We start from the raw sequence: 26,573 nt of genomic DNA on the forward strand, positions 1-26,573 counted from the left end.
CCAGATGACAGCCATCAAGAGATATTTTCCTTCTGTTCCCTTTTTGCTTCCTTTCAACATTTCAAGGAGGACACAAATTGCAAATATACCAATTTTCACCTGTTCATGCACCATTATCTTCTTCTGAAGCCCCTTGGCTTAAAGCAGTATCTGCTTCTAATTTTAAGTCCACAGTCCAAAAACCAAAAGTGTTTTTTACACAATTAAAAATACAGAAGGAAAAAAAAACACATCTGTATCTGTTACCTATCTGGCAGTCTTGGATGCTTTCCTCTGTTACACCTTTCACAAAGTAGTGGATTTCTTCTTTGGTCAAAGTCTGTTTATCCCGCTTCTTCTTAATAATTTCCGTGGTATTCAGTGGCACTTGGCTGGTATACATTTCCTTTGGGTCTGCTTAGAACAGTAATGAACAGTTGAGGAAAGGGAAGACTGATCTTAATGCAGTGTGTTAAGTAAGCAGCTTGTCTACTAGAAGAGACTTCAATTAGATCTGTCAAGTCTCTGCCCGATCTTTACAGTTTGAGAAAAAGGTGGCCTGCTTGCTTTTCCCTCAGACCTCTCAACTCTCTGTCCAGAACTATTAATGCAATGTCAAGGATACAGATCATGACCGCTGCTTTTGTATTTAAACCCTTTGATATAAACTGCAAAATTCCTATGTGACTCTTATCCTGCTTTCTAACGATTTTCTGTATCTGCTCATCAATCCCTTCTTCACTTCATTTACAGTTTTGATCATCCTGTAGTTCTTTTCTATGGCTGCATCCACTACTTATTTGTCTAATGATAGTCTTGGTGGCTCATTAGCAATTAATTAGCTGTTCCTTTCAACTTCATATAATGTCACAACTTGGCCAATGTGGATATAAGATCCATAAATATCTAATTTCGACAGAAATATATTTTACAACACAGCTTTGTTAGAAGTCTTCAGGGCAAGGCACCCTGGCTCATTCCTTTTTAACTTCCCTACATTGTCAGGAATTTGAGGGTGCAAAACTGGATAGCCTCCAAAACAGGCAATATAAGAGTATGAGAGATAATGGGAACTGCAGATGCTGGAGATTCCAAGATAATAAAATGTGAGGCTGGATGAACACAGCAGGCCAAGCAGCACCCTCTGATGAAGGGTCTAGGCCCGAAACGTCAGCTTTTGTGCTCCTGAGATGCTGCTTGGCCTGCTGTGTTCATCCAGCCTCACATTTTATTATCTTATAATATAAGAGTATGACACAGGATTAGATTACACTAATTGCTTCTAATGGAAACACAATGCAAACTTACTGCTGCCTGCTCGTCAAAATTATTATAGTGTGCAGCTCAGCGCTAAACACACTGTTGAGCAGCCACACAGTCAGTAAGGGGACCTAGATTTGTGCAAATTTAGTACTATTTGCATTTAGTTTACATGACTTAAAGATGAGATTCCTTCTGGCCCTTTTCTGATGAAGGGTCTAGGCCCGAAACGTCAGCTTTTGTGCTCCTAAGATGCTGCTTGGCCTGCTGTGTTTATCTAGCCCCACACTTTGTTATCCTAAATAAATCTGTTCCCATTTGCCACCATTTGGCCCAAATGCTTTCAAACCCTTTCTATTCATACATACATTCAGATGCCTTTTAAATTTGTGAATTTTGAAAAGCATTAGCTTGCTTTTTATTTAGAAGAATGGGATTTTGTTTTGCTTAGGGGCAAACCCCATAGGTTGGGAATCTTTTGGTTTGAGGAAACCTTGGCAGATAGGATCAGGGAAAACTCCAAGTCTTTTTACACGTATGTGAGGAATAAGAGAAAGGGTACAGCCAATGAAGGATTGTAAAGGGAATTTTGCACAGAGCCTAAAGAGATAGAAGAGGTCCTTAATGAATACTTTCTCGGTATTCACAACTGAGAGGGACCTAGTTGTAGAGGAGGACAGTGTGAAAAAGGCTGATAGGCTAGAGAAGGTCGATGTTAGTAAGGAAGATGTGCTAGGAAATTTGAGGAAGTTGAAGATAGATGTCCCCAGGGCCTGATGGGATTTATTGAAGGATTTTATGGGAAGCGAGGGACGAGATTGCAGGGCCTTTTGCAATGATCTTCTCATCCTCACTGTCCACGGGTATAGTGCAGGAAGATTGGAGAGAGGCAAACCTCATTCCCTTCTTCAAAAAAGGGAAGAGGGATGACCCCGGAAATTACAGGCCACGTAGTCTTACATCAGTGGTGGGCAAATTATTGGAAAGGGCTCTGAGAGATAGGCACTTGGATAGGCACAGTTTGATTCGTAATAGTCAGCATGGATTTGTGAGGGGTAGATCATGCCTCACAAACATTACTGAATTCTTTGAAGAGGTGACCAAACATGTGGATGAAGGTAGTGCAATGGATGTGGTAAACATGGATTGAAGTAAGGCATTTGATAAAGTTCCCCACGGTAGGCTCATGCAGAAGGTAAGGAGGCACGGGATGGGAGGAAATGTGGCAGATTGGATTCAGAATCAGCTGAACCTTAGAAGACAAAGGGTGATAGTGGACGGAAAATATTCAATATGGTGCTCTGTTATGAGTGGTGTACCACAAGGATCTGTCCTGGGTTCTCTTCTATTTGTGATTTTTGTAAATAATTTGGATGAGGAAGTGGAAGGGTGGATTAGCAAGTTTGTGGATGATATGAAGGTGGGTCACATTGTGAACGGTGCGGAGGGCTGTTCGAGGATACAAAGGGACATTGATAGGATACAGAGCTGGGCTGAGAAGTGATAGATGGAGTTTAATCCCGAAAAGTGTGAGCTGATTCATTTTGGAAGGACAAACTTGAAAGCAGAATACATGGTTAACGGAAAGATTCTTCACAGTGTGGAAGAGCAAAGGGATCTTGGGGTTCATGTTCATAGTTCCCTGAAAGCTGCCACCCAGGTGGATAGAGTTGTTAAGAAGGCGTATGGTGTGTTAGCTTTCATTAATAGAGGGATTGAGTTCAAGAGCCGTGAAGTTATGCTCCAGCTATACAAAAGCCTGGTTCGGCCACATCTGGACTATTGTGTCCAGTTCTGGTTGCCTCATTACAGGAAAGACGTGGAGGTGATGGAAAAGGTGCAGAGGAGATATACCAGGATGTTGCCTGGAATGGAGGGTAGGTCTTACGAGGAAAGGTTGACAGAGCTAGGGCTTTTGTCTTTAGAATGACAAAGGATGAGAGGTGACTTAATAGAGGTATACAAAATGATCAGAGGTATAGATAAAGTGGACAGCCAGAGACTTTTTCCTAGGGTGGAGAGATCTATTACATGGGGGCAAAGTTTTAAAGTGAGTGGAGTTAGATATTGGGGAGATGTCAGAGGTGGGTTCTTTACTCAGAGAGTGGTAGGGGCGTGGAATGCATTGACGGAGAGGGTAGTGGAGTTAGCCTCATTAAGGGCATTTAAGTGGCTATTAGATAGGCATATGGATGATAGTATAAGGTAGGGGTGGAGGATAGAAAGACTTTAGGTTTAGGGTAAAAGTCCAGCACAATATCGTGGGCCAAAGGGCCTGTGCTGTGCTGTACAGTTCTGTGTTCTCTGTTCTATGCTGTTACACCAAAGAAGCAGTGTATCCCGGAGGAAGAGGTTAGCTTTGAAAATAGATTAATGCAATGTAAGGGCTTTAGGTTTAAGCTTAAGATAAAATTATCAAAGCAGATTTCAGTTTGAGATTTGGCCTGTCCAGTAATAACATCACTGGGATCAAAACAATTGAGGGCTCTTGAGGGATTTGAATTCGCTGGCTTTAGGATGGATCTCTATCTTTCTTGCCAATCCGAGGTGTACGCGATGGTTCTGGACATGAAAGTCTGTATTAAAGTAAAGTTTATGGCACAGATTTTGACAATGGATTTGAATATTGCTGAGGACTTTCTGGAAGCGGAAGATCTAACAGTACAGTACATCGTTTCAAATCTTTGACGAAAGCGAAACTGAGGGAGCGAGCAGATAATTTGAAGATCAGCGCAGAAGCAGGATACTGTAAGGATAAGATGTTTAAGTGATTACACAACACATTAGAACTGGGAGAAGGGAAGCCTGTAATTGAGGTTTCACCATCGAATTAGATACAGTTGGAAACATAAAGACTTCATATTGAGAAGGGAAAAACCGAAATTACACGTCCTGTGTTAGAAGAAAAAAAAATGGAAAATGAGGAGAGAAAAAAATGAGATTAAGGGAAAGTCAGGTAAAAAAGGAACGGCGGCCAGCAATGGATATAGATGTTGGTGTGTTTGCTGAGCTGGGAGGCTTCATGGCAGACGTTTTGTTCTCTTACTCGGTAACATCCTCATTGCTGTTGTGCCTCCTGTGAAGCGCTGTTGTCGTGTCAGTTCAAATTTATTTGGTCAGGTTTTAGCTGCTGCCGGTAGGTTCTAGTTCCGGCTGTGTGTTGTAATGGTCGGTATATCGGGTCTAATTCAATGTGTTTGCTGGTGGAGTCCGCGAATGAATGCCAAGCCTCCAAGAATTCCCTGGCCATCCTCTGTCCGGCTTGTTCACTGATAGTAGCGTTGTCCCAGTTGAAAGTGTGGCTTTTCTCATCTGTGTTTGTTGAAACCAAGGACATCTGGTCATGTCGTTTAGATGCTAGCTGGTGTTCGTGGATGTGGGTTGCTAGTTGTCTGCCTATTTGTCCCACATAGTGCTCTGTCTCCGGCTGGAAACTACATGTGTCCTGTCCATGGTATCTGTTGTATCTTTAATTCAAGTCATCTTAGTGTGGCTGCTGGTTTGTGTGCTGTCATGATCCCTGGTGGTCTGAGTTGTCTGGCTGTCAGTTCTGAGATGTTTTTTATATATGGTATGGTGGCTATTGTTTCGGTTGTTGGTGTGTCCTGGTTGTGTTACCTGTTGGCTAGGCATCTGTGGATGAAGTTGCAGGGGTATCCATTGATCTTGTCGAGATGTTCTTCTTCAACATCTGTGGAGGAGAAAACAGAGTTAATGTTTCGAGTCCAATGTCCTTTCTTCAGTTCTCAGTTCTGAGGAAGTGTCACCAGACCTGAAACATTAACTCTGTTTTCTCTTCCACAGATGCTGCCAGACCTGCTGAGCTTTGCCAGCAACTTTGTTTTTGTTCCTGATTTACAGCCTCCACAGTTCTTTTGGTTTTTATTGGGGTGTTCTTCTTCTTCCTTTTCCAGATCAGGCGTGCTACAGTGAACAGGGTCCTAACACATCTCCTCCTGTGTGAGTTGGGGTGATTGCTGTGATAGTTTAAGATCTGGTCAGTGTGTGTGGATTTCCTGTACACTCTTGTAGTGATGTCACTGTTCTCTTATCTTTCCACCATCACATGCAGGACTGGGAGTTTGTTGTTGTTTTCCTCTTCTCTAGTAAATTTGATGCCTGTACGGTGCTGATGAGTCAGTGGGTGTTCTCAATTTCAATTCTATTCATAATCACAAAAGTGTCATCCACGGATCAGATCGAGAGCTTGGGTTGGGTCTGTCGGAGGGCATTTTGCTCCAGCCTTTGCAATGACTGCCTCAGTTATCTGTCCGGAGATGAGTGAGCCCATGGGAAGCCCAGTGATCTGCTCATACATCTTGCTGCCGAATGGAATATGCGTTGTTAAACATTAGCCCAGTAGACTGAGTATGCAGTGCTTGTTGATCTGTTCCTCGTTTTGTCGTCTGTTATGTTCGACTAGTAGGTTGGCCATGGTTTCTTTGGTTTCTTCCTCTCACCCATTCCCTCCTCCCACCTCAAGCCGCACCTCCATTTCCTACCTACCACCTCATCCGGCTACCTTGACCGTCTTCCCTGGACTGACCTATCCCCTCCCTACCTCTCCACCTATACTCTCCTCTCCACCTATCTTCTTTTCTCTCCATCTTCGGTCCGCCTCCCCCTCTCTCCCTATTTATTCCAGTTCCCTCACCCCATCCCCCTCTCTGATGAAGGGTCTAGGCCTGAAACGTCAGCTTTTGTGCTCCTGAGATGCTGCTTGGCCTGCTGTGTTCGACCAGCTCCACACAATTTTCTGTCAATTGATGTAAACAATGCTGTTACATTGAATGAGATTATCGCTTCTTCTTTGTCTATTTTAGCGTTCTTGATGTTGTCCAGAAATTATTGTAGTGTTTGTATGGAATGTCTTGAACTACTGATTAGATGTTTAGTTGTAATTCCTCTGCTAATCTGTGTGATGGAGTTCCTGATAGAGCCACAATTGGTCTGAGGGGTATGTCAGGCTTGTGGACCTTGAGCAGGCCGTAGAATCTTAGGGTGTTGTTGCCTTCCGGTTTCATCCTCTGCAATTCCGTTTTTGTCATTTATCCTGTTTTGTGCAGGCCGGATAGTGTATTGGGTATTCTGCTTGTTAGCTGTGGTGCGGAGTCTCACTCCCTATGTTGGTAGGTTTGTGTACTTGCAAGTAGTTCATCAGCTTGTTGTGCATATTCCTTTCTGTTCATTACCCACATTACCATAACACAACCAGAACTGGCACCTACTGGAAGCAGCAAAAACCAGACCAGATAAATTCTAACTGGAATAAAACAACAGCACTTCACAGGTAGCTTCACAGCACTGAGGACAGCACCTAGTTTTGGGACGAAACGTCCAACCCCACCACCCAAGCTATTTTTCCATCCCCACCCTTGTCTGCCTTCTGGAGAGACCACTCTCTCCGCGACTCCCTTGTCCGCTCCACACTCCCCTCCAACCCCACCACACCCGGCACTTTCCCCTGCAACCGCAGGAAGTGCTACACTTGCCCCCACACTTCCTCCCTCACCCCCATCCCAGGCTCCAAGATGACTTTCCATATTAAGCAGAGGTTCACCTGCACATCTGCCAATGTGGTATACTGTATCCATTGTACCTGGTGTGGCTTCCTCTACATTGGGGAAACCAAGTGGAGGCTTGGGGACTGCTTTGTAGAACACCTCCGCTCGGTTCGCAACAAACAACTGCACCTCCCAGTCGCAAACCATTTCAACTCCCCCTCCCATTCCTCAGACGACATGTCCATCTTGGGCCTCCTGCAGTGCCACAATGATGCCACCCGATGGTTGCAAGAACAGCAACTCATATTCCGCTTGGGAACCCTGCAGCCCAATGGTATCAATGTGGACTTCACCAGCTTCAAAATCTCCCCTTCCCCCCACTGCATCACAAAACCAGCCCAGCTCGACCCCTCCCCCCAGTGCATCCCAAAACCAGTCCAGCCTGTCTCCGCCTCCCTAACTTGTTCTTCCTCTCACCCATCCCTTCCTCCCACCTCAAGCCGCACCTCCATTTCCTACCTACCACCTCATCCGGCTACCTTGACCTGTCCGTCTTCCCTGGACTGACCTATCCCCTCCCTACCTCCCCACCTATACTCTCCTCTCCACCTATCTTCTCCTCTAGCCATCTTCAGTCCGCCTCCCCCTCTCTCCCTATTTGTTCCAGAACCCTCACCCCATCCCCCTCTCTGATGAAGGGTCTAGGCCCAAAACGTCAGCTTTTGTGCTCCTGAGATGCTGCTTGGCCTGCTGTGTTCATCCAGCTCCACACTTTGTTATCTTGGATTCTCCAGCATCTGCAGTTCCCATTATCTCTGCTATCAAACCTCTCTGCTCGGCAAACACACCAACATCTACAACCAGCACTCAAGCTACAAGTCTTCACTCAAACCCTGAAGATAGCAATGGAGTTTTAAAAATCACAACTCTAAAATAATAGGTGATAATACAGGCTACTTGAATTGGTCAAAAACAGTTTCAAGAAAAAGAGAATCAAGGAGATAATAGCTTGGAGGATGATTTTCCTTTCAATGAGGGATTAAATTTAAACATAAGCTATGCCTAGATGAAAAAATACTTTAAAAAATTGAATGGAAATCAGCTTTGTGCCTATATTTACAGAGGATTAAGTACAAAGGTAATTTACCTCATTTGAGAAGATGACTGAACAGATGAAATGGAAAAAGGATAATTGGTACTAAATATTACAAAGTATTTTAACAGTTGTGGCTGTGACCCATTATGCCAGTTTTCCAGAAGAACCATCTCTGAAGTAAAAAGCTGTCAAAAATGCAACATTCAATGTTTATGAGCCTGTGCTGATGTTTACCAATCAACATTTGGACCCCAAAAAAGAAACCCAATCAGTTATTTGCAGAATTTGCAGGGAAGAAAGAAATGTTGGATGAAATTGAGGAAAATATTGGATAGGTAAGTGAAATTATGATCATGGAAGAATTCAGAAATAACATCTCTGAAAACTTGAAGTTTTATTTGGCTGACTGTCAAATCTTATAGATCAGAAAAACAGCAGTTCTGGCAGAGACCTACGATATTTTGCCAAAATAGTTAAAGATGGGGAGAAATCTACAAGGGAAAATTCACACAAAGAAATTGTGGAAATACACAAAGAAATTGGAGGAATTTAAATCGATGGCAGACACACATGTTTTATAGATCAGGTAGGAGAGTGCCAAAGTAATAAAGGAGAAAAGTTAGAATCAAAATGCGATACAGAGGAATGACGCTTCCATTATAACAAGACTGGGCATACCAAAATCAGCTGCTGGTATTAAGTGGGAGACTCATTGTAGTAGTCAGAATGCCTAAAGAATTCTTGGTAAAAGGGCTTCAGGAAAGGAAATACACATTAAAACTAAAGGAACATGTTTCCTGAGAATGTACTAAGGAAGAAAAGATGGTTCAGGGCAGTCATGAAAATTCTTTATTGAACCTTGACCAGGAGAATCAGACCACTGGAGGTTCTGAGCATTTTATCTCAAGAAGGACGTATTCCCTTATGCCTCAAATCAAGGAATTAAACCAATGAAGATATTGAGTGACACTGAAGTAAGTCAGTCACTAATGCTGACTGATGGTACTATTTCATATCCAGAAGTGTGAACAAAGGAGAAAATGTTAATTGGAGGCATACATGGAAGTTACAAACCAGTCCCGCTATACGACATTAAATTAAAGAAGTACTTAGTAAATGGAGAAGTTATAATGAGAGGAGTGAAACAAATTACTATAAAAGGAATTGGAAAGAACAAAGAACAAATTGATTTCATTTTGGGGAATTACCTAGCAGGTTCAACAACATCGGCCTCACCAAAGGTAGCAGAACACCATTGGAACTAAAGGAAGCTAAAATTTTACAGAAGAGATATCTTGGGTTGTTTCCTGACTGGGCAGTGACTCGATCTCAAGCCCTTGGAAATAGACAGGATGGAAAAGAGTCTATGAAACAAGGAGATGTTTTGGACGGTTAGTTATTGGATACAATGTGCAAAAGGTTAACTAAAAAGAATGAAGTTAAAGAGAATGAGGTTGATATGTTTAGCTCATCTTCTCTTATAGAAATCTAACAATCATTATTAGATTTACTACACTCTAACAATGGAGATTTACTAGAATAATACCAAGAATGAGGGATTTTAGAAACAAGGAGAGATATTAAGAAATTGGGCTTATTTTCTTGGAGCAGATTAAGAGGCGAACTCACTGAGGTGTTCAAAACTTTGAACAATTTTGACAGGGTGATTAAAGATATTCTGTTTCCACTAGTTAGGATGTCAGCAACATGGGGTCACAATTTCAAGAATGACAGCAAGAGTGGTAGGAGTGAGATGAGGAGAAACTGATCTACTCAGAAAGTTGTTAGGGTTTGGAATGTCCGACCTGAGAGACTGGTCGAAACAGATTCCATAGGAAGTTTCAAAAGAAGGATGAATTTATATTTGAATGTAATGAATTTTGAGGATTATGAAGATAGGGCTACAATATGGGACTGGTTGGTAGCTGTTTTGGGATCTGGTACAGACACTATGGGCTAAACATCTTCTATCAGGACTGAAAAATTCTCTGATTCTATCATTATAAATTAGAGAGACAGCTGCAGAATGAACTATGCCAAGACAGTTAGAGGACAAGTTGGAACAGGTTGGGGACAGCATATGCTTATATAAGTGAGTGGTACACAAAAATGTGAACAGAAAATGGAGATGGAATACCTGATCAGTAAAGTAAAAATCACAAATGCTTAGTCATAGTTCTAACCAGTGATAAGTTTGATTCCATTGAAAGTCCTGGGGACAGTGCAAAAGTCAGTTTACTAATCACTAGCCTGGATTGTAGGATTGAAAATGCCTAAGTTAGTGACATGATGATATATAAGGTAATATAGCACTGATATCAGCAATCACATGCTATCAAGACTGAGAAGAGAGGATGGAATAACCTGCATTAGACAGCAGTATGAAAGAAATCTGTACTATGTACAACAGTGCATCAATAAAAGTTTATTGGAACATCCAAGAGTCAGACAATAGTCACTCTCAGGTGAGATAAGAGTGGAGAAGTACAAACTGAGGGAGCAGGTTCTTATAAGTGCGGGACACAACCCAGTGTCCCAAACTTAAGGCAGCCTAACTCATGAAGTGATCATCTGAGGGTTGTATTCAGTTGAAACAGATCAAATTGGAAACAAAGTGATGCTTTGCAGCCTTGGAAGAAGAGAATTAAGAGGCAACTTAGGAAGAATCTTGCAAGGAGAAAAGCAAATTAAAATGCTGAATGCAAGTTAAACCATGATCTTATACTATTGTAGATACAAATCAAATACTGTAATAAAATGATAAAGAGAGTCTGTAGGAGACAACTTACCTGTGTTCTCCAGGAATAGATTCAAATATTTGGTACGTCAATAGATTTGATTCCAGAGCTGATTCCCCTGGCGAAGTAATAAAAGGTAAAAAACAGTGATGAGAAATTTAGATCAGTATCTTTCTAGTTCTGATCCTGTTTGAGAGATCAAAGTGTTGTTCTATAAAAAAATCTTCTCAGCTGTAATTTTACATTGCTCTTTTCCACTCCAAAACATAGAGGCACCCAAGATAGAGAAAACACACAGTTTGGCATCTCTATGGATTTACAAATATAATTGAACTGAAATTATCTCAAAGGTGAATTTTAGTTGGCTTGCAGCCAGAACTATTGACCAATCAAATGCTAGGTGCTGAGGGGTGGAAATGAGCTAGCAGGAGGATAAAGTTCAAAGTGATTCAAAATAAATCATTCTGTAAAATTATCAAAAGCTGAAGGTCACTAAACATTCAGAAACAATCAAAATTTGGATACTTTTGCTCTCCCAGCAATTTGTTCCGGCAAACACTACATAAAGAATTTGATGGAAATGTTTCATATAGATGATGGAGTACAATCCTATTGCCTTCACTCTGTGCCTTTAACTTCCTATCAGCTGCCCAAGTGCTTCTTCAGAACAGGAAGAGGCAAATCGGACTTTCTACGTGTTGGTGTGAGGAGCTCTCCTGAATTACATTTCAAGAAATCCGTCCCCTCTAAACCTTTCATACTATGACTATCCCAAATAATGTTGAAGTTAAAATCCCTAAATATAATTACCTTATTATTATTTTTACATACTTCAGTGAATTGTCTACATATCTGGTCCTCTATTTCCCATTGACTGTTCGGGGGTCTATATTACACTCCCATCAATGTGACTTCCCCTTTTTTTTCTAAACTCTGCCCCCTAAAAACTCATTTGAAGACCCTTCTGAGATACTGTCCCTCTTTTATGTCCCTACTCTTATACTCAAAAGGTCAGAAAAGAAGGCAAACATGCTAAAAGTCTTTCTAACCAGCATGTCTACTTATGACACAAATTTCAAAGAATTATGTACCTCAACCCTTAGGTTTCTTTGTTCTACAACACATATCCAGAGCCCCACCATTATATAAGTATATAAGCCCCGCCCTAATTTATTTTACCAAAGTGCAATACCTTACATTCATCCAGATTAAACTCCATCTTCCACTTCTCAGCCCTTTGACCTATTTGATCACAAGATCTCTTTGTCATTTCCTACTACCAATTCTGATGTCATTCCACAGACTGATTAACCACACTTCCTATATTCTCACCAAAATCACTGTTTAAATGACAAACAAACGTGGACCTAGTCCCGATCCCTGTGGAAGACCGCTGGTCACAGGCCTCCAGTGCAAAAAAAACTCTCCACTACCACCACCCCCTTCTGCCTCTGACTAGCAGCTGTTCGATGCCAATTTGCTGTTGTGCCCTGCCATGCAGCTCTGTGTTTCCTAAGCATACTTCAATCAGAGAGGTGCTGTGAGGATTGAGGGGTTGGCAAATTTTGGATGACAATGTCTATGGATGTGGTTGCTGGCCATGGGTGGTACCCAGAGATGTTGCCTGTGCTGAGTCACATGGAAGTTCCTGGCACTTAGTGACAAGCTGAAGCACCTGGTAACTGATAGGACAGCCTGGCCAACTGCTGGTCTCTCTCCCACTCTCTCTGAGCTTTTCCAGCAATTTCTGGTTTTGGAATCATCGGGGGAATCCCGGGAATTTGGTGGAGGGCAAGGCATTGAGCTCATGGAGGAGTCAAAATCCTCGCAGGCATCAGCCGTTCACTTGGGAGCCGAGCGTAAACCATGCCTTTTCATGCTTTGCATTGTTAGCTAAGAAATTGATTAGGTTTGGTCATCAATCTTTAAACAGGGGTTGCTGGGAGACCGTGCTTGACAATAGCGATTTCCCCCGGGCGACCGTCAGTAATCTCTGGGAGCAAGAGGCAGAAGACGCACCCTATTGAACTCTCCCCGCCAGTGTTCTGTCTCCAAGCTCCGCCGCTAAACAAAAACCTGGACCATAACACAGTGAGTGGGAGTTCAACAAAATAATGTGGGTTCAGAAACCGCTGCTTCTGAGGTGGCATCTTCCCAGGACAGAGGCTGAACCAGTCTCTGAGTTATAAAGCACTGCAGTTCCTGCCGATGGAGTGCAAGCTCTCTCATCACGTCTGGGTGGTGAAGGAGTCTCTGACGAAGGGTCTAGGCCCGAAACGTCAGCTTTTGTGCTCCTGAGATGCTGCTTGGCCTGCTGTGTTCATCCAGCTTCACACTTTGTTATCTTGAATGGTGAAGGAGTTCTCTCGCCAAAGAAACTTTCGGACTTTTTCACTGATGGTCCGCCTCGTCACCACTTGCCTGATCCCTGACTGGTCACACTTCTGCTCATTGTTTGATATTGTTTGTCGAAAGATTCAGGCGATAAGCCAGTCCGTCCTCTTGCAAAGGTGTCGAGTTAGGATTGAGTACAATGACAGACACCCAGCATCATTCAATATCCTGTCACTGAGCCAGTTTATAGGTTTTAATCTTTTTAATACAGAATCCCTACAGTGTGCAAACAGGCCATTTAGCCTAACAAGTTCAAGCTGACTCTCTGGAGAGTATCCCACCCAAACTCGCCAACCCACTCCCCCATCTTATTCCCATAACCCTGCATTTCCCATGGCTAACCCACACATCTCTGGACACTGAGGGCAATTTAGCATGACCAAGCTGCCGAACCTGCACATCTTTGGACAGTGGGAGGAAACCGGAGTACCCTGAGGAAACCCACGCAGACACGGGGAGAATGTGCAAACTCCACACAGGCAATTGCCCGAGGGTGGAATTGAACCTGGGCCCCTGGTGCTGTGAGGTAGCAGTTCTCACCAAATGGGTGAACCCACCTCTGCTGATATCAATGCACCTCCGATCCTTCCCCAAGTTATTTCCAGTGAACACTTGCAGTGAGCTAGGACAGGCCCCGTGGCACAGAGCAGCACAGCAACAGGTCCTGAAGCCAAAATAAACCAATCCCTTCTGCCTGCCCTTGGTCCATACCCCCCAAATCCTTGCACGTTCATGTGGTTATCTAAAACTCCCTTAATCTCCCCAATCATATCTGCCTCCACCACCATCCACATTTGAGACTCCTACCACTCTCTGTGTAAAAAATGTGCCTTTCACATCTCCTTTGAACTTTCCCGCGTCACTCTAAATGCATGCCCCCTAGTTTTAAACATTTCAACTCTGGGAAAAGGATTCTGACCATCAACCCTACCTATGGGCCATAATTTTATAGACTTCTATCAAGTCTCCCCTCAGTCTCCATTGCTCCAGAGAAAATAACGTGTTTTTCCAGCCTCTCCTTGTAGCTCATACCCTCTAATCCAGGCAGCATCCTGGTAAACCTCTTCTGCACCCTTTCCAAAGCCTCCACATCCTTCCTGTAATGTAGCAAGCAGTTTGCTCAATTTCTGACCAAGTCTCAGTCTTTCGTCTTGTTTTCTCTCCTTCTCAACACTGTCAAGTGATGAAAACATTTCAATAAAACAAAGAACTGCAGATGCTGGAGATCTTAAAACAGAAGCAGAAATTGCTGGAGAAACTCAGCAGGTCCAGCAGATTAGTGGAGAGAAAGCACAGTCAACGTTTCAGATCCACTGATCCTTCTTCAGAACGTTTCTGAGAACATCTATCTTGACCCTGTGACAGGAGCCAGCATTTAGAAGGGGCTCGGATTAACATCCAAATTAGAAATCATCACTAAACATTCTCATGATTATTTCTGAGCGTGAACTCAATTCTAACCTCTGTGCCCTGTTTTCAAATTCATGCAGTCATATAGATCCATACAATGCCGGCTGATCCTTGGGTTGGAACATGGAGGCCTCACAGGCCAAGAATGGCAATTGCAGCTATGTACAACAGTCCAGGTCCCAAATACATGTTGAGAGGACAAACAGGTCAGTACTGTGCGTATTACTGTAAGGTTATTGTGCGAATTTCCTTTTACGCTTGAAACCCATGGAGCAATGACTTCCTTCCTATGAATCAGAAGGTCATTTTGCAATGAATACAGCTGTACAGAAACGCCCTTTCTGTATTCATAGTCAGACATACCATTTCCTACCCCTTCTGTTCCCTGCACAGTGGTAAAGAAGGGGGAGCTCACTTCTCAGAATGTGCTCCTTGGGCTAGAAACTACCTGGGCAGGTTTATAGTGGTTCACCAACAGGTTGAATTCTCAGTAGCAATGAATACACTTCCTTCAAGGAAGCTACTGCACAAAGGCCTGAAAATCCTGAGCGGAAAACATGATTCCAGTGTGTCTGTGCGTTCCGTGTGGGTTCTTTACCAGTGGAAACACCACATTCCACCTTTGAATGTTTAACAGATCTAACCAAAGATAATATGTCAGTTCACAGAGTAACATTCAAACTGAGCTAAAATCTGGAAACAAGGAGACATGGTTTCAGGTGTTCTGTTCAGGCCAAAAGAGAAAGCTTGTTTGGAGAGCACGCAACACTTTATCATAATGTGCCTCCTGAGAGTCATTGGTGACACATGACATCTCAGACAGAGCACGGATGAAGTAAACACAGAAAGTACTGGAGAAACTCAGCAGGTTTGGCAACATCTCTGAATAGTGAGACAGAGTTAATGTTTTGAGTCCGGTCTAACTCTTTTTCAGAACAGAAAGATGTGAGGATTTTTTAAAACATACTTTTGACAGAGGTGGAGGAGGGGCAAAAGAAATAGATGTGGTGGAGTCCCAGTGCAAAAGACAAATGGGTTGTTAACAGTGGGGAAAGAGAGAAAGAGATGTAAAACGGGTGTACATTAAGGTGTCAAAGGGACAGAATGGGTCGTCATTACTAACAGCAAAGTAAACAAGACACAAGTAAGAAAAGACTATTGGTGAGGGGGGGACGCGGTGGGGTACTGATGTGTAGAGAAAGTAAGAAAAGTGGAAACCAAACATAGTGGAATCAGTTCTGAGGAACAGTCAGTGGATCTGAAACGATAACTCTTAATTTCTTTTCACAGATGCTGCCAGACCTGCTGAGCTTTTCCAGCAACTTCTGTTTGTGTTTCTGATTTACAGCATCTGCGGTTCTTTTGGTTTTTATAATGCAATCTGTTGCTGAGGTTATGGACTTAAGTGTTGAGACCTCAAACCTGTAAAGCGCTTAGGTGGAAAACTCTCTTCACCACTTCCCTGCCTCTGCCAAAAGTATGGAAAGTAGACTTTTCCAATGTCTTTCAATACTGAAAAAGTAATTACACACTTGAAACATTAAAAACATTTCAATAACATTTCACTAATTGAGGCCCCAGACACAACTTCCAGGTGTAGCAGCAAGCTACCTGCACTTCATTCAAACTATCTTACTGTGTACTGTGGCCTCCTCTACATTAGGGAGACAAAACACAGACTGGGTGACCACTTTGCAGTACATCTGCATTCTGTCTGCAAAACAATGATGCTGAGTTGCAAAATACCATTGTATTCCCTGGCCAACATATCTGAACCTGGCTTGCTAGAGTGCTCCAGTGAAGCTCAGAATAAGCTGGAAGAACAAGGCCTCATTTTCCACTTATCCTGCAACCTTCTGGACTCAATAACAAGTTCAATAATTTTAGGGCCTGAGTACCTTCTCCTGTGTTCTAACCCCAAAACCCAAGCATCAGACCTTGTTATTCACATGGGCTGCTACCACAAACAACATTATCAGCCAATAATGGTCCCCTTTCTCCCAGGCTGACCTTTACCCATTCCTTGGTCTGTCCAACTGTTATTCTCTCTCTCTGGGCTCCATCTCCACCTTTCATTTACTCCTTTCCCCCTCCCCCTAACCTTTCTCTAGCATTTATACCACCCTTTTCCTGGCTACAATCAGTTTTGAAGAAGGGTCACTGGACCCAAAACATTAACGCTGTTTCTTTCCTCACAGATGCTGCTAGACCTGCGGTGTTTCTCTAGCATCTCTGTGTTTGCTTCAGATTTCCAGCATGTGCCGTATTTTGCTTGCATCAGAGTACAAAGATGGGAGAATATCTCCTCACAGAAACCCACTGTTTCTGCACTGTAGACTATTATTCTGAAAACTAAAAATTAGAGCAGCTGATTTCAACGATCATTGGTGAGATTGTCAAATGCCTAATTTAGTTTAATTGGCATTATCTAATCATTTTGCTCGTTGCAACATTTGTGAATAACAATGGTTCTTTGTTAATGAATGAAGAATTCAATTGTGATGTTCCCCAATTTGTTGCAGTTCCAGAAGCGATACCCCAAATCATTAAACTTCTGGAAAAACAGGGATGAAATGGCTCCCTCGGTTCCCATAATTCCTTCAAACTTTGCATAGACTTCTGAGGTCTATGTGTGGCAGTGGCTGGAGAAAACCGGAATTGAATGCTTAGAGAGAAAGTTCCAATTCCCCTTCTTTATTCACCAGTCCCCTCAGTTGTTAATTAAAATTTAGTTTAAAAATGGACTGTCTCCCCCGTGGAAACTTGTCTCCTCGATCCAAATGAAATTGTGTTTTAAAAGACGCTAATTTAAATACACTTTCTTGAGTCAACAGGAGCGAGTTCATTAGTTCATGCTTCTTAAAAAATGGGAAGAATTGAGCATTGAAAACAGATTAGAGATAGTTAGAAAAACAGATTTACAGTTCAGCCTCTGAACTGTTCATGAAGTGTGGATAATTGAATTGTTGCAGTGGAGGTTATCAGTGATGCTGACTTTTGTAGTTGAACCCAGGGGGTCTCTCTCTGGATAGCCATTTAAGTTACATCCACAGCCATTTTTAGCTGTATCAGCCCTCATTTAGAAACACATATTGGAATTACAAGTTACAATGTCCACAGCACTTCAGATTTCTGACCTCTGATTTGACTGTCGTCAAATGGAGAAACATACCTTCTGATGGAATGGAAAATAGTCGATTACAAAGCTACCCAAAGAGACACCACATCCAAACTACTCTTCCAATGGCAAAAATAAGTAATACTGAAATAGAAGCTTGAATAGGCATAAAACACAAAACCAAAATAAAACTTAATCAGAAAACCATATTTCAGTTCAACCAGACTGCCGAACTATTGCCAGGGTTGTTGGAGAATGTGATGAATCTCTCTTTTTGGAAATGTTCTTTGTGCTGAAAACCAGTATTCCGTGAAAATGATAAAATTGTAATTTTCAGAGGTGTATAGAATTTCAAGAGTAGTTAGGTGACAGCATTCCACTCTGCTCTGAAGGGGAACCTATTGCAATGCTTGTAACAGGTCACTCAGGACAGTTCTGATTCACCAATAAACAATTCTGGCAATGCAGATTGTGGAGAAGAGACAGACACAGGGCCAGACCACATTTCAGGATTGTAGTAATTAGAAGTACTGGGAAGACAGTTGAACTGAGGAGTCCAGAGCAGTTGGACGATCAGTCATTATATTAAATGGTTGAGCATGCTCATATGGCGTACTCCTCATCCTATTTTCTGTTTCAATGGATAGCCATGTTGTTAGAAAGCACTTAGGAAGAAGTTCTAGGACAAAGTAAACATCTAAGAGTTGGAGCTGAAATTCACAAAACGTCCTGCAGAGCTGAGACTATGAGAGTCATTTTCTTTGTGCTGGGAGTAGCCATGAGACCTCTGAAGATGCTTGTGACCATTAATACTTCAGCACTGCTGGGAGATTGGGGTGTTGAAAGCCACAATCACAACTTTATTGATGCAACCAAGAAAGATTAAAACTCGGGAAAACCCAGGAGCTTGCTGAAGCTAGCTGCGAGTGAAAAGCTGGAGTTGTGCCAGTGAATAAGTACTGGAGTACCATTTCAGAGTCATGGGGAATGTAGACCCAAGAAGAGGTCAACCAGAACAGGAGTAGTTTTGAAGCAGCCCATGATGGATTGCTTCTTGACAGGGAACGTCAAGGCTAAATGAGTAAAATGAAGAACTGTGATCCCTGTGAAGTTCTGTGATGATCATGTCAATTACATCTGAGGGAGACTGATGAAAAATCCATGGATCTGTCTGATCACAGTTGCAATCCGATTTGCACTTTGGGATGTTTGATCACTATACAGCACCTATATTAACTACATGTAAATCTGGGTATTAGCTATAAGTTCTACAGTTAGAGTAGAATGTTTTACAGTTCTAACTTGTATAATAATGTCTCGCGTTTTATTCAGGATGGTGAAATCTTGTGACGTCACTCTCTGAACAAATTTCCAAGAACTCACCTTTGTCTACTTTAAAATTAAAGGTCACTGTTCCCCAACTAGGGCAGTTCATAATTTACCCATCTAATCCAGGATCGATACAGGAAGTTGGTACTCTGGGTTGGGGTCAAAACAAGGTCCCGTCAGGATACAAATCTTCAATAGTCTCAAAGAGTCAGATCAAGTGGCAACTTGATATCTGAACAGTGATGTCATCTCAACTGTATCCAGTGGAATTGAACAACCAGTTATACCGTCACTGCTGCAGGCTCATCCTTACAATGGGAGAAGCTGTTCTGCAATTTCAAGCAGCTGACAATGAAGACTGAACTCAGCATCTATGCAAACTATAAATCAACTCAGAGGCTAGCAACACCCTAACAATGGAAATGAAACAATAACAGTTACGACAGGAAACATAAATGACGTTGCAGACAACATATCCCACAGTATTTGTTTGAATTCCTAACAAGGTTTGTGCAACCGGGTTGTTCCTGTCAAATGATCTTATTTCTCACTCCTCTTCCCAGCAGCACTGGGAATTTCTTTGCCTCTTCACTGATTTGGTAACATAATGGCGTAAGTTCCTGCCAACATTAGGAATGTCACTGTAACAGAATTGACATATCACATGACAATGTTCAGTAACAATTCCACTATAGTAGACTGCTCTATTGTTAAAATCAGTTGTTTTTCAACCAATCAAACCCAATGTGAAGCTGGACCTGGGCCTTCGAATATCGTTTTGCAGTTGGAATGTCACTGTTTGCATGTAATCAAAGTTTCTCTGTGCTAGAGGGATGCAAAAATATTGGCTATTAATGCATGGTGAAACTGAGGTTTCAGGTCATTCAAAGCAGCTCAAAGCTCCTGACTGTTTTCTGTTGACTCTTCCTCCAGGTTTCTGGGATCATGATGTAACAACGAACAGGGCACCTGCTTATTCCATGGCCAAGCGCCATCCGGGTCTGAAAGACAGCGGTACACCTGCACCAAGAACACTCCCAGAAAAGATGACTCACCATGGGAAGGAGAGTGTTCCTGCCTGGACAATGGCACACCGACACAAGGACTATGACCCTGGTAAAACTCCAGGACCAGGTCAGTGCTGAATGGCCAAGGAGTATGCAATAACAAAATAAAGAGAAAAAAGGGAATTAGCAAACTAACAAGTGTGTCATCAGTCCAATTCAAACGCCCAATTTAGTTCGTCCTATGGCTGCTTTGAAGATCTAAGCAATGAAATTACACCCAATCATAATTGCGTCTCTAACCTTCCCTCCCATTTAAGATGCTCCTTAAAATCTATCTTTTTGAATAATCCTGTCATTATATCTCCTTATATGGCCTGGCCTCAAATCTGGATTGATAGTAGCTCCTGTGGAACAACCGTGGATAATTTGTCACGTTAATGGTGCTTGATAAATTGTTCCTATTTATTGTTGAATAATTCTGATTTTGAAGTAACAAAATGGTGACTGCTGCAGGATGTCTGCTGATGAATTGTTTTATGTATCTTAAATATTGCAGTTTGTAGCGATCTTCCCTCAGATATTCAAGCCATTCTCCTTAACATGAACATTCAAGCTATGCTGCTTCAGTATAATGACTAATTCAATATTGAATGTAGCATCTTTCAGCTGAAATGTGGAACTCAGGATTCCTTCTGCATGGTCATAAGGAGATACTAAAAATCGAATGACAATATCCAAATGAAGCAGAAATTTTGACAAAAATATGATCACTAGTCTCATTGCTGTTTGCATGATCTTGCTTTGTGCAAAGTAATACCTCCACTTGCCAGAGAATCTGCATAGCTTTCATTTTCAGCCAACTGGTATGAGTATGTGTTCCCTGAATGAAAAGGTGTCCTCACTGAAAGGCAGGGGTGTATGCCTTAAAATCACAACATTAAATGAAGCTATTTTTCAAAGGAATGGTTGGTAAAACAGAGTTAGTTTCCTCTGCACAATTTGTGCCTGGAAAAGCTAATGTAAAAATTGAAATACTGCGTTATACATGTCATTACACCTATTGTATTTTATATATGTGCTGCACCATGCATTCCTAGCTAAAATAATTTGCAAAACAAAACAATTAAAGCTTCTGAAGAAAGGTGGCTAAAATTAAAAGCAGGCCAGGCAACCATTTGGCATGGATCTGTGGGAAATGTCCCATTTGAGGATAATGGGCAAGAGAGGACGCATCAATGAGATTGTTGTTACTTCCTCAAAAAACTCAAGTCAGGTTTATGAGATACAATTTCCCATACACACAGCCATGCTGTCTATCGCTAATCAGTCCTTGCCTTTCCAAATACTGGTAAATCTTGTCTCTCAGAATCCCCTCTGACAACTTACCCATCACTGACATGAGACAGAGATAATGGGAACTGCAGATGCTGGAGAATCCAAGATAATAAAGTGTGAAGCTGGATGAACACAGCAGGCCAAGCAGCATCTCAGGAGCACAAGAGCTGACGTTTCAGGGCCTAGACCCTTCATCAGAGAGGGGGATGGGGTGAGGGTTCTGGAATAAATAGGGAGAGAGCGGGAGGTGGACCGAAGATAGAGAGAAAAGAAGATAGGTGGAGAGTAGAGTATAGGTGGGGAGGTAGGGAGGGGGTAGGTCAGTCCAGGGAAGACGGACAGGTCAAGGAGGTGGGATGAGGTTAGTAGATAGGAGATGGAGGTGCGGCTTGGGGTGGGAGGAAGGGATGGGTGAGAAGAAGAACAGGTTAGTGAGGCAGAGACAGGCTGGGCAAAACCAGCCCAGCCTGTCTCTGCCTCCCTAACCTGTTCTTCCTCTCACTCATCCCTTCTTTCCACCCCAAGCCGCACCTCCATTTCCTACCTACTAACCTCATCCCACCTCCTTGACCTGTCCATCTTCCCTGGACTGACCTATCCCCTCCCTACCTCCCCACCTATACTCTACTCTCCACCTATCTTCTTTTCTCTCCATCTTCGGTCCGCCTCCCCCTCTCTCCCTATTTATTCCAGAACCCTCACCCCATCCCCCTCTCTGATGAAGGGTCTAGGCCTGAAACGTCAGCTTTTGTGCTCCTGAGAAGCTGCTTGGCCTGCTGTGTACATCCAGCTTCACACTTTATTATCACTGACATGAGACATACTGGTCTATCGTTCCCTGGCTTTACCTTACAGCTTTCCTGAATGAAGCCACATTAGTCACCCTCCAGTCTTCTAGCAGCTCACCCATGGCTGTAGATCATACAAATATTTCTGCTAGGGGCCCCACAATTTCTTACTTAGCTTCCCACAATGTCCAGGGATACACTTGATCAAGTTCCAGGGATTTATCTGTGTTTATGCATTTTAAGACCTGCAGCCCCACCTTTTCCGTAATATGAACTCTTTATGAAACGTTACTATTTGTCTCTCCAAGTTCCTTAACTTCAATGTCCTTCTCCCCACAACATACTGACACAAAATATTTGTTTAATAGCTCACCCATCTTCTGTCATTCCACACATAGATGACCTTGTTGATTTTTAAGGGGCCCTATTCTCTATCGAGTTGCTATTTTGCCTTAATTTACTTGTAGAATCTCTCTGGATTCTCCTTAATCATATCTGCGGAAGCTATCTCACGTCCCCTTTTTGCCCTCCTGATTTCCCTCTTAGATGTACTCCTACTGCTGTTATACTCCTCAAGGGATTCACTTGATCCAGTTGCCAGTACCTAACATATGTCTCCTTCTTTTTCTTGACTACAGCCTCAATATTTCTCGTCATCCAGTGTTCTCTACTCTTGCCAAATCAGCCCTTCACACGAACAGGAACACACTGTCTCTGAACTCTCATTGTGTCACTCCTGAAAGCCACCCACTTGCCAGACATCCCTTTACCTGCGAACAGCCAGTGCCAGACAACTTTTGAAACTTCTGTCCAATACCATCAAAATGGGCTTTGCTCCAATTTACAACTTTAACTTTCACACAAGGCCCATCTTTTCCATAACTCCTTTAAAACTAAAAGCAGTATGGTCACATTTCCCAAAATGCTAACAGTTTTCATTCAAAATATTACTGTTTTAATCTTAAAAATCAAGTACAACATTAATTTTGCAGCATTACATTAGAACAAAGTAATTCAACTTGCAGACAATCAGGAACATATCCTTGATATATTGCAAATTAGTTTTCATACACTCCGCATGATCACTGGCCCCCAGATATGCAGCCCCCTTCCAGCCCCCCACCCCAAGGTCTGCAGCTCCCCCCACCCCACCACTGTCTGAAAGGTGCACCAACTCCCCCCACCTCAACCCCAGATATCAGCTACCTCCCAGTAACCCAGTGACCCCACCACACTAGTCTGCAGCTCCCCCCCCACCCCACCCCAGCCTACCCTTTTACATCTGCACTTCCTTTCCTTCTCAGAAGAACAAAGTATAGATTGATGGATCTGCTCACAATTCCTGCTGCCTGTCTCACAATTGCTATCCTCTTGTCTTCAATATGTGTTCTAATAAAGGTAGTGAGTTATTTACATCTTCTAAGAGAATAATCTTTCTGAGCTTTATATGAGGTATTTACTCCTAATGCTTGTAATCACCGGTCAAGATTACATTGCCTTCCCCTTTACAATTCAATGTAGTGTTGACGAGGCTCTGTCCTTAATTTGCAAAACAGTTGCCAAAACATGCATCAAACCAAACTCATATACGCCTAGAATAGCCATTTTTACAGTGCCTTTTATGCTAGTGTTCTTTTTCTTGGTATTTCTCATTCACTTACCTCTCCAATTCAATTTTTCAAATCTCTATCTGTCCCCTCTCTCTTTCGTCTCAATTCCAATGTCCTTCCTTCTATCTGTTTCATTTCTGCTTTGGTCAACCCGGTTTAACTACCTACAATGACTCATTGTTAGGAGTGTCTGTTTCGACTTGTATTTCCATCCATCCTAACTGTTGTGATATTATTTGAAGTGCCTCAGTGTTTACAGGAAATTGAAATTTTAACCCTTTGCCAGTTTAACTCAACTGTATTGCTCTCAACCACAGAAATTCAGGTCAGCAATCAGTCAATTGTACTTAGGTCAGCAGGTCTGGCAGGTAAATAAAAAAATCAAGAGTTAATGTTTCAGGTCCGGTGACCCTTCCACAGAACAAACCCTACTGCGGAAGGGTCAACGGACCCGAAACATTAACTCTGACTTTTTTCTTCACAGAATCTGCCAAATCTGCTGAGCTTTCCCAGCAACTACTGTTTTCTTCCTGATTTACAGCATCTGCGGTTCTATTGGTTTTTAGTTGCACTTAGGTATTGGCTTGAGTTTGTAGTTCTGCTTGGAAAATTCTTCAGGGCTACTGTTTTTCCACTCACAGAGAGTGAGAGAATTAGAGAAAGATAGCAATATCAGTTGCTGGTAGGCTTTTTCGAGCTCTGAGCCTTTGTTGCACTCTCTTCTGATCTTGTCTAATCAACCTGTTCAGAGATGCTATTACGCATCTCTGGAAGTAGGTGGGATGCAAATTTAGGTCCACCTCACTCAAAGGTAAGGGTACCATCACTGTACCACAAGAGGCTCTCCTCTCAGCTCTGCGATAACCTGCCACTTACAACCAATCCACAAGCTGTGCTCGGCAGTTACTTTTTTTTCTCAAAGACAGCCAGTGCCAATGTTTCTCACACAATTATCAAATCTAGTTTCAGCCAAAGGAATCCACTCTGCCTCGATCAGCTGGTGCATTCTGCCCAGTTCCAGGCACCACACTTTTAGGGAAAGGTGTCAAGGCTTTAGAGAGAACAACATTGATGAGGGGGACTGTAGCGAGGGCTGCAATTTTCTGCTCTCTCCTCAGGTGAGTTTCTCCCCTGAGGTGGGCTGAATCGGGTTGTAAGCGTGGTGGGTGGAGCTGCTGTCACCTTCCCACCTCCATCTGAGTTAATTCAGTGATGAGGAAGCCCAAGACCAGTTTGCCACTCCAATTAGTGTTCACTTAAGGGCTTCATCCTATCTGCTGGTCATGACCTGTGCTGGATTTCTTGGAGCTACCATGAAGCTGGTAGGAGACAATTAACCCCCCCAGTCCATTACTGTGCCTCCTCTCCTCCATTTCTCCAAATTGGGAAAGACTTGTCTGGTCTGGGACTAATCGAGATGAGCTGCCAGGGCCTTTCCTTTCTCTGCAAGGCACCTACACTCTTACAGGAATGAACCTTGGGCCTGACTCATAACCAGATCCCTTCTTCTGAGGAAGGAGGTGATGGTGGGGTGGGGAGAGGAAGGCAATTGGGGAAAGATCACAACAAATAATAATCCACAGCAGCAGTGAGGCGCACATTGGAGCTTCAGATGCTTGTGTGAGCTGATGTTTGAGATTGATTAGGGTCAACCTGGTACAGGATGAGTCAGTGCAACTCCAACCTAAGAGACAAGAGGAGGCTATTCGGCCCCTTAAGCCTTTTCTTCTGGATCACAGTTGGTCTGTATCGTAGTTCTGTTTACTTAACACTTCTTGAAGTTTTTGTCAAATGTATGTACTGAAGTCCTGAGGTGGGGCTTGAATGTAATGACCTTCTGTCTCAGGGTGAAGATGTAATCACCAAGTTATAGTTGACACAGTGACAAGTGATAGGAATAGAATTCAGCTTCATTGACAGTGACAGCCCTGTTCTATGTTTTTAGTGATTGCCTCTGCTTTTTGAACTTCACTTGACTCCTCTCTCTGGGCCTTCTCCTCTTTTCACCATGGCTTTCCTCGTAAGATTGAGAGTAAACAATTTAGTCGATCAACGATATCTTGCTTTCCATTAGGATCATAGCTGATCTAAATGTAAGTTCCTTTTTCTTGAATTAACTCCATGTCCCTTTCCATTCTGACCCAACAAAAACCTTTGTATCTCAGTCTATTTCTAATCCACAACCTTTTTGGGTCAAGAAGTTGAGTTTTTAATACTCTTTGCGTTCTTGTTGTTTTCATTTCTAAACATTCTATCTCTAGTGCTATAGTTTGCCCAACAGAGAAGATAGTACTCTTGCATCTTGTCTATCAAATATCTTTATCAATTTAATTCAATTAGATAGCCAGGCAACCAACCCACAGGGACTCAGCTAACTAAACTCGTGTAGCCCAGTGGTAGAAACCCTGTTGCTAAGCAAGGACGCCCAGGTTCAAGTCCTACCCGCTCCAAAAGTATGTCATAATGTGTCTAAGCAGATTGGAAACAGAAATAAAGTTGCAATATTTGCCGTAGTAAGAAATATGTGATTGTAAATTTCATAAACTTTACTGTAAGAAGCCACACCTTTGATAGACATGTAGAAATAAGCTGTTTATCTTGTATTACCAACAGAGAATAATTTACCTTTAGTGTAACTTCAGCAAGTTAATAAAGAACACTCTCTTTATTTTTGCAAAGTAATTAAAATTATTGTCTTTGGCTGGGTTTCTTGAAAGCTGCTTTTCAAATTTGTTCCCTCTGCTGCACTGTGATGTATGCACAATAGCACAGAGGTCTGCCTGTCTGTTACATAAACATCCTGAGCTGGGCTTTTATGTCCCCATCTGGGTCAGATTGGAAAGGGAGCCTGTGGTTAAAATCATGGTGCCAGCCTGCATTTAGAGTTCTTGCAATGACCCCAGCATTGGCAAAGTTCATTAACGGAGGCTAATGCCAATGAATCCAATTAAGATTTTTCGATTATTCATTGAGAACGTGTCAAGAGAGAGGGTGGCATCATTGTG

At 42.6% G+C, this 26,573-nt stretch overlaps 2 protein-coding genes across 13 annotated transcripts in view; one reads left to right on the forward strand and one right to left on the reverse strand.

The window, feature by feature from the left end:
* The window catches only part of tymp (thymidine phosphorylase), a 60,538-nt gene that overhangs the window by 18,890 nt on the left and 15,075 nt on the right, over positions 1-26,573 (reverse strand). For 3 of the 12 annotated variants that reach the window (XM_048554616.2, XM_048554617.2, XM_059654523.1), the window contains exons 2-3: positions 10,629-10,695; positions 247-393 (exon numbers count right to left, since the gene is read on the reverse strand). In XM_048554616.2, the coding sequence (XP_048410573.1) occupies positions 247-382 (136 nt within the window). In that variant the 5' untranslated portion in view covers positions 383-393; positions 10,629-10,695. Of the gene's footprint in view, positions 1-246; positions 397-4,857; positions 4,931-10,628; positions 10,696-10,820; positions 10,844-11,769; positions 11,806-14,432; positions 14,548-23,619; positions 23,725-26,573 lie in introns of those variants that run through there. The other 9 variants (XM_048554626.2, XM_048554623.2, XM_048554624.2 and 6 more) reach the window with 9 other exon arrangements.
* Positions 7,274-26,573, forward strand: part of cimap1b (ciliary microtubule associated protein 1B) — a 37,700-nt gene continuing 18,400 nt past the window's right edge. Inside the window, exons 1-3 of the mRNA XM_059654469.1 lie at positions 7,274-8,174; positions 14,462-14,587; positions 19,762-19,962. Of these exons, the coding sequence (XP_059510452.1) occupies positions 14,479-14,587; positions 19,762-19,962 (310 nt within the window). The 5' untranslated portion in view covers positions 7,274-8,174; positions 14,462-14,478. The remainder of the gene's footprint in view (positions 8,175-14,461; positions 14,588-19,761; positions 19,963-26,573) is intronic.

Source organism: Stegostoma tigrinum, chromosome 25, assembly GCF_030684315.1.
Source record: "Stegostoma tigrinum isolate sSteTig4 chromosome 25, sSteTig4.hap1, whole genome shotgun sequence".
NCBI classification, from domain to species: domain Eukaryota; kingdom Metazoa; phylum Chordata; class Chondrichthyes; order Orectolobiformes; family Stegostomatidae; genus Stegostoma; species Stegostoma tigrinum.